The 9081-nt window shown below is 34.7% G+C and overlaps 1 protein-coding gene across 1 annotated transcript in view; it reads right to left on the bottom strand.

The window, feature by feature from the left end:
• FOLH1 (folate hydrolase 1) overlaps window positions 1-8537 on the bottom strand; it is a 67528-nt gene extending 58991 nt beyond the window's left edge. Inside the window, exons 1-3 of the mRNA XM_080911620.1 lie at window positions 8411-8537; window positions 6021-6129; window positions 4572-4758 (exon numbers count right to left, since the gene is read on the bottom strand). Coding sequence (XP_080767746.1) covers window positions 4572-4758; window positions 6021-6129; window positions 8411-8531 — 417 coding nt within the window. The 5' untranslated portion in view covers window positions 8532-8537. The remainder of the gene's footprint in view (window positions 1-4571; window positions 4759-6020; window positions 6130-8410) is intronic.
• Between the last annotated feature and the right edge of the window lie 544 nt (window positions 8538-9081).

The following is a 9081-nucleotide window of genomic DNA, read 5'->3' as shown; positions in this document are numbered from 1 at the left end:
CACCAGACATTTTTTAAAAGTAATCTTGCATAGTAAAGGTTGTTGTCACGTGTAATACTGCTACAATAACTATTTAGAGAACATATAAATATCAAATTTGTCTTAATAAAATTTTTATATTTGAGGGATCCATCCTTAAAACCATATAGACACACCAAACATCTTTTACATTTAAAACAATGAAAAATACTAACCAAAATATGCATTTGTATATCTACTTAAGTACATTGTCCTTGAATTAGAAAGCAAAAAGAAAAAAAAAACATTAAGAGTCTCTCAAAGTAGCAAATAAATAAAAATAGATACACAACACGAATTTTGAAAAGTACCATTTACATCTGCATTAAAGGTTTGGATACAGAATATTCTTCAATGCCCATGTGTTAACTGATTGGTGGTTTCAGTACAGCAGTATCTAGACAAAGCACAATCTCTATGAAATAGGACCTTGTAGGTGATCCTCAAGTAGAAAGTATGAGCTTAAAGGACTCTGGTTTCATCATCATCCTCAATCTTTACTTTCTTGTTGTGACATCAGTATTTCATGCTACCATTCCCTTCTCTATTATGCACTGTGTTATTAGAGGTCCAAAATAATGGAACCCTTTAATTACAGACAGAGACCACCAAAACCTTTAGCTAAAATAAAGTTCCATAAGTTAATTAACACAGTTGATGAAGATTATTAGAATATGAGCCCATTTTTTCTCAGTTAAAACTGTCAAAATAGAAATTTCTATAAAAAAAGCTGCAGACATTAATATGGTCTGACTATGCTTCAAGTAAGGGAGTGTTACAGGAGAGTACTACATATTGCTTGGGTTAAAGCTAAATTACTCATAACTGATTATACATAATATGGTGATTCAAGATGAAGCCTCAAAAATTTACAACATTTTTCCATTCTCTAATCATATAGTATACGATGTCTCTAGGTGGGAAATTTATTTCACAGTAGTATCCAGTTGCTAGTGCTGATTGAAAACTTGAACCTCACATTTTATTAAAATTTGGATATTAATAAGCTAAACATTTTTCATAAAATGCTACAAGGACTTGTAAAGTCATTGCAAAGATGAAATAAATAAATTCTAAAATAGGTACATCATTAGTAAAAGATAAGTTTAAAATATAAAATTCTAAAGACTAAATAAATAAAATTCATGGTTCACATTAGTAAAATGGCATGTTTCTGACAAAATAAATAAGACTAAAATAGAAAAATCAATATTACATATATCTTTAGTTGTTACATTGATTATAAAATATGAGAATATGTAAAGATTAATATTGGCCAAAGCAATAAAAATTTAGGCAAAGTGAAAAAATGAATCTTATTTTGATTTATAATTTTTTTAAACTTAAGTTTATATTTCGCTATCTCATTGTAGTAACAACTGTTGTAGAAAGTATTCAGTCTCAATCAGGTGCTTCAACACTGCCTTTGATTACTCAGTTCCCAGATAAAGGATATACAATTGTTATATTTATAATAAGCCTTAATCAGCAATAGAGCTGGGCAGATCTCTACCCTCTATGCTATTATGTTTAGTTTCCTATCAAGAACAGAAAATTTGAACTTGCTAGTTTCCAATTGGGTTTCTAGTAACTCCAACTGGTCAGCACTTATGGCCAAGTTTTGCAGTTTCTTACAAAATGGCATCTTCTGAGTACTCTGTCTTTTACGTTTTTTCCTAGTGGTTCTCCTCTGACCCCAATTCAGAAATCCCAGACCCTTTCTATGTCTCTTCTGCCCAGATATTAGCTGTTGGCATTTTTATTTAACCAATAGTATTAGAGTAAGTAGTAAAGTTACATTGTATTGCAGATTCTCTAATTTTTGTATCCCTGTGATCAACCAGGCCTTGAAGGTCAATATTTATCATTATAATAAAGTAAAAAAGACCATACTTCAAAAGGTGCATCAACAAAACATGTGTGCACCAATTATAGATACATCAGAAGTAAGATATTAATTTTCCATTACACTACCATCAATGTTGTAATAATTCTTTTGTAATCCAAGATAGACTACAATTCATAAGGTATTCTATGCTGGCCTTGAACCTCATGATCATTATCCTGACATGGGTTTAATACTTCTGGAAACAGACACTATAACAATTGAATGAAATAGTGATTAAAAATTAAAGTTGATGTATATATATATATTTAAAATATTTTTTTATATTTTTAGAATATATATTTTTAAAATATAGCATTATTATGTCAACTAAAACTTATACTAGCTATTCCACCTCTGGGCATATGCCCCCAGAGATGCTCCAACATACAATAGGGGCACATGCACCACAATGTTTGTAGCAGCCCTATTTATAATAGCCAGAACCTGGAAAGAACCCAAATGTCCTTCAGTAGATGAATGGATACAAAACTTGTGGTATATTTACACAATGGAGTACTACTCAGTTATTAGAAACAATGACTTTATGAAATTCCTAAGAAATTGGATGCATCTAGAGAAGATCATCCTGAGTGAGGTAACCCAGGCACAAAAGACATAATATGCAGTCATTGATAATTGGATACTAGCCCCAGAAAGCTCTGAACACCCCAGAAACAACTCACAGGCCATAGGAAGCTCAAGAACAACAAACGCCAAAAAAATGAAAGCCTCAGTCCTTATTGGGAAAAACAATAAGTGTATAGCACCGTCTCAGAGTGTGGTACACCTGGACCTTAAATCATTAATAATCTAAGAGCTAGTAATATAGCCTTGTGGCAATTTTTGGTATTCAAAGATCATTATGCTTAATCTATACTCACCAAGAAAACTGTTTCCATGTTACATTCTGTCCTACATGTACCTTATGCTTATGGTAACAAGTGGGATTTCAATGCATACTATCAAACTTCTAAATGAATTAAGCACTGACAAAAAATATTCATATAGTGTTATGACAAAATACCTTTAAAACTCTGTATATGTATCCGTCTTTTTTTTAAAATAAAGTTGTAAGAGAGAAAAGAAAAATAACTATGGGTAGCATTGGAGACTCTACTAAAATGTAATATAATAAGTCTGCTGCAAAAACTGTACTGATAGAAATTAATGCTTTATGTACACTTTATTGTTTCATACTGAACACTCATCTTGGTCTAACCAATATCAGATAATTCTATCATAATTTCTTAGGAAAGTATAATAAGGATTGTAAAATTTTTTGCTGTAACTATAATCTATCTCCAAATTGCATTTTGTTTCCAGTGGCGTAGCATAAGGCTTTAGTAAAAGCCTGTGCACAGGGTCCTTTGAAAAATAATTATTGAGTGTGTCTGGGTTTTTGGCCAATACTGAGTGAAAATACAATGTTTTTAACAAATAAATCCTTGCTAGGTGAAAATCCATACAAGGTCTCCTCACATCCAGATTAACTCTAGATCTAGTCTTTATAGTTTAAATCTGTGACATTTGTCCATTTAGATACTGAAAATCCTTAACCATATATTACTTTTTAAATTCAGATAAAATTTGAAAAAAATAAAACAAAACAAAAACTAACTATAAAGGAGCGTCCTTTTAACAATATTCCCAAAACCACACTAAGTTCAAGCACTCTTAAGAAATAAGCTTTATGAAATTTCTAGGCAAATGGTTGGAACTATCATCCTGAGTGAGGTATTCTAGTCACAAAAGAACACACATGGTATGCACTCACTGATAAGCAGATACTAGCCCCAGAAAACTCTGAATACACAAGAACAATTCACAGACCTTAAAAAGCTCAAAGAGACAGAAGGCCAGAATGTGAATGTCTCAGTCCTTCTTAGAAGAGAGAACAAAACACAGGAGAAAATTCAAGGTCAAATAGAGGAGCAGAGATCGAAGAAAAGATCAATCAGAGACTGTCTCACCTGGGGATCCACCCCATATACAGAAACCGTACGCAAGCACTATTGCTGATGCCAAGCAGTGCTTACTGGCAGGAACAGATATAGATGCCTCCTCAGAGGCTTTGCCATAGCCATACAGATAGAGCTGAGGATTCTTGCAGCATTGCAGTAGACTGAACACATGGACCCCAGTGGAAAGTGCTAGAGAAAGGACTGAAGGTACTGAAAGGGTTTGCAACCTCATGAAAAGAGCAACATTATCAACCAACTAAAGGCTCCACAACTCACATGGACTAAAACACCAGCCATTGAACACACATGGAGAGACCCATGGCTCTAGTTGCATATGTAGCAGAGGATAGCATTATCTGGCATCAATGGGAGAAGAGGCCTTTGGTTCAGTGAAGGTGTGTTTTCTCAGTGTAGGGAAATGCCAAGGCTGAGGTGGAGAGAGTGATTGGGAGAGGGAGCACCTTTATGGAAGCAAGTACAGGGGAAGGGGGCATGGGATTTGAGGGGCAGGGCAGAGAAGGAGATAACATTTGAAATGTAAATACAGAGAATATTTAATTAAATACAATAAAAATTTAAAAATGAAATAAGCTAACATTGATAAAGAACTTTTAAAGGTAAATCACAAATGTTTATAATACTGAATTCAATAAATACATGGAGATGATACAACTGAAGTGAAATCTTATTTTGCTTTTGCTTACCTCATTTCCATCTTCATCAATTATTGAGATGTAGTTAGGATGAATCTTATTTGGGTAGGACAACAGGACATCATAATGGGATAACTCAACCGAATCCAGGCCAAATTCTTTCCACTGGGCCTGAATTTGTTTTGCAAGCTCAAAATTATGCTGTGTTCCTGCCAAGTGTGGTGACCGTGTGAAATTGCTGGTGAAAGGAAATTGAAAATGTTGAAATGTTAGTGTTTAGTCTGTCTGAATTTTCAGGAAGCACCACCAAACCCTACTTGTGTCATACATATAATACACAATTTAGTGAAGTAAACACGAGATGTGGAGATTTTTCCACGAAGAAGTTTTAGCCTGATGCCTGTTCTTTAAAAGGCACTCCTAAAAGCAATGGTTCTTCCAGACTTTCATCTCTATTGTAATTAATGTAGGCATGTTTATATACTCAAACAGATATGTAACTTCATCCATATGTGAATTTTTAATACACTATTATATCAAATTACATTGTGTTCATTAGAAAATTCTGTTAGGTGAGGGATTTCAAATATTTTTGACACATATATTAATCTGATTGGTTGAAAACCTATAATGTGACATCACACCATTTCTAAATGAATAATAAATAAATAAATAAATAAAACTTATAATGTGTTCTAGATGATTAGATATACTAATTCAATATGCATTCACATACTTTATTTTCAACAAAATATAAATTTGACTTTGTGACTACATGTAAGTTTTATTTTCTTGCACTAATTAGGATCAACCCAGGGCCTTGCACATGCTCAGGAGTATAGTTCAGGCCTTGCATGTGCAAGAGCCAGTGCTTTTAAAATTTATTCATTTAAATCATTTGCTTGACACTGTTTCAGTAAGAATACAATTGGACTTTAGAATTTTCAAGACAGCTGCTTTCCAGGTTCATCATTACATCAGTACCATTATCCTGTGTCACAGATGAGAATAAAAGCTTGGTCAGTTTCTTTATTTACTCAAAGTTAAATCCTTCATAATGAGCAGAAATGAAGTTAAATCTAAATTCTGTGTTATTTTAAATCAGCTTTTTAAAAACTACAACCTACTATCTTTCCTTAAAGGACAAGTCAACAGTGTGCTCCTCCATCCAAATCCAGCCTACAAGCTGTCTTTGTGCAGGTGAGTAAATAAATAAGATGTGATTTTGTAATCCATCCACAAATGAGAATCAAATTTCAGTGTTCTGAGTCCAATTTTATCAGAACCTGCACCTGTATTTTTCACATACTTTCTACAGCTTCTTTTGTACTGTGGAGCTAACGTTAAGTAGTTATGGTAGATAATATTTGGCTTGCAACAACTGGTCCTTGTACAGAAAACATTTTCTGATTTCTACTCTGAAACCTCTCTAATGTCATATAAGTTAAAGCCATAGTTCTAATCATCAGCATATGGAATGTAATAAAAGTACAGTCTTACTATAAAAATTGTTTGATGTTTTCAGACTTCAACTCCTGCAAAAATGCCTTCTTCATGCCAGGATAAAAAACATTGCTAGGAGAATCACTGGGGGGTTTCATAAACCACCCTGAAAAGCAAAAGCAAAAGTGTGAATAAGGTAAGAGCTCAATGTAGTGTCTTATTTTTATGACAGACTTAGTAAATTATCTCTCATAATAGCTGTGATATTCATAGTATTTTCTTTGCTTTCTTCAATAGAGAAAAAGGCATACCTGTATTGCTTTTAATTGCTAAACAAGTACAAAATATTTTAACCCCATCTAAATTATATATATTGTTGTTACTTCTCAGAAAAAATTAATATGAAAATCAATTTTGTATTCTTGTTTCAATTATTAGACATAGATGCTTTGAAAATGTACTTTTTCTACATTAGCTTCTGTTGTCAATAGTCACTTTCTTCTCTGTAGAGCTAGAAGAAACATTTAACAACAGGTCATAACAATAAATTGTGATCACAGTGACTAAAGGGTTTGCTCAGCCCATTATGTAGATAGATGTAAGAGCAGGTGTTCACAGAGTTTCTATGGGAACTGTGTGATGTGAGTGCTAGGACTCAAACTCAGTCAGGTCCTTTGCTCTTACATCTACATATACACATTCCCACATATATAACATGTAAAGTTATTAAGTAATAAAGAGTATCTTAATTGTGAATATAATTCAAGTATATAAATTATCTTAAAACTCTTAAAGGACTCAGATTTTGATTTTGCTTTGAACTGAACACTAAAATAAAATACACTGATATTTTTGTTTCTGCTTGAAAATTGGCTTGAGAAACTGAAGTTGTGAAAAACTACAGTAAATTACAATGTATTTCTTAGCTCCATAAGACATCCAATGCACAGCAATCCACAGACAAATTACAACCAGCTCCTTAGCCATTGGCCTCATGAGTTGATTCTAATCTGAGAAGAAACGTACATCATTATAATGTGTACAGAGTATCTGACCTGAGAGGAAAGAGAGCTACTCACGCAACCCTCATGCAGCTTTACTGTTATTGATAATATAAAAACTGACATATAAGCACATAAATATGCACACTGAGACATGTGACTTGGCAAAAGAAAAACATTCCTGTGTATAAAACTAAAGGTTTTGGTGTTGACGGTGAGATTAGAGAAGAACACTCTAGGTCTGAAATAATTCACAAATGGTAAAAATAGAGACCTGTTGACAAGACAGAACACAAAGAACCTAGCAAAACGAGTCATGGAAAAGTGAAACCGAAGAACAGTGAGAGTAAAAAAAAGTAGAAATGAGTTGCTTTTACGATATGCATCCTTTTGAATTCAATGCTAGCCTTTCTAAGGCTTGTTTCATTTTCAAACTGAAACAAAAAAAAACTCTTTAACTTTCTGAGCACATGTCTCCTTGAGGCTCACAGCAATCATAGAGTTAGTTTGACTGGAGTCTATGGCCCTAGGCTCCACAACTGGCCCATAGCCTGTCTTTACAAATGACAGAAATTATTCAGAATTCATAGCAAATATGGACAACTTGATGACAATTTTGATGACTGTCTTGTGTACTAAAATCCAGTGTGAAGCATGTCCTTTGTATGAAAGACCCAAGTAGTTTTCTAGGAAAGGCTCTCATACCATATCATGCTCTATTATCTGTAAGTTCTCATACTAGTTCCATCATAAGATGGGGAAATTAAGGTTGAAACAGAATCAGTAACTTTCACAGTAAATGAAAATTAGTGATACAAATTCTGAATTTGTAAGTTAGATAGCCTGTGCCGCTGACTTCTGGTGCTGCGGATTTCTTAGAGTTAAAATAAATCTGAAGTTAGCTTAAGAAACTCCTGTTAAAGATGTGTTCAGGAAGTGCTGACAGTAATTCACATTTCCCAAAATGAGACTCTGCTATGTCTAAGGAAAACTGTACAGAAAGAGCTGCTCCTTTCACCCTGAATGCGGTGTTATTTCGAGGGTATCTCTCAAACTCTCCCAAATATAAGTTGGATGACTCTCCCCTCCCCTTCCTCCCCAGCCCCACATGCAGGGAAGAGCCATTAAAGTTAAGCATATTAGTTGATCTCTATCAGCAGCCACTAGGAATCTGCGCTGCGAAGTGCTGTGTAGTGCAGGATTTCAGTGGGTCAGACCCACTCCAATTCCTGTTCTTCCGAGGTTTTGTTTTGTTTCATTTACTGTAATCTTACTCTAATCTGTGCAACCTAAACTCACAGGCAGTTTATTCCTAACTCAATTCTGCTCAGGCCCCAAGAAACCTCTGCTAACTGCAGGCCCCTCCCCCATGCTACAAAGCTGCTTCAGAGTGCAGAAGGGGAGAAAAGGGGAGGTTTTACAGTTTCCCATGCAAATGCAACATACCAAAGAGAAAGCCTGTGAGAAAGGTTCCAGAGAAAACCAGCACCAGGGTCCCAACACAGAGCCAGCGCTGGCAGCGTCCCAATGTCTCTGCAGAGTAGCCATCCCGCAGTGTGTTCCACATCTCTGGCACGTTTGATTTTTCTCAGCAGTTCTCCTGTACCTCTACTGCAGAGGTTTTGTGGGCTAAAATTTCCTTCCAATACTACTCTGGCTGGGAAATAGAAGTCTCTGCTAAGACTTTCTCCGCCCCCAAATTCTGGTGTACACTGAGCCAATTGTTTTTGGGCTAAGGATAACTGCCTGCTAAAAAGATAATCTAGATTCGAAGTAGCATTTCACAATTCCTCTTTGAAACTTAACTGGCAGGGTCGAAATAGAAAGATAAACAAGAACATCAAAAAGCAAAGATAATTCGCCAAATAGAAAACTATTGCAGAGTCGTTATCCGTATTAACTGCAATAAATTTGTTTGAGGACTGTTAAGGATGTAGTCTTGAAGAGCCAATAGTTTTATACACATAGCACTCTCCTTTTCCTGACAGTTTCACTTTCTGTTACTCCTGTGCTTAGGTCTCTGTTAAAATAACTTCTTGATGAACTCCAACTCTCCTAATTTTTTTATGCCATCTGAAATACATGCCCCCTCCACAAGTTATTTAAGTAGATAAATT

This window comes from Micromys minutus (assembly GCF_963924665.1).
Source record: "Micromys minutus genome assembly, chromosome: 2".
Taxonomy (NCBI): domain Eukaryota; kingdom Metazoa; phylum Chordata; class Mammalia; order Rodentia; family Muridae; genus Micromys; species Micromys minutus.
The sequence above is the reverse complement of the archived record's forward strand: the minus strand, read 5'-3'. Positions and strand labels throughout refer to the sequence as shown.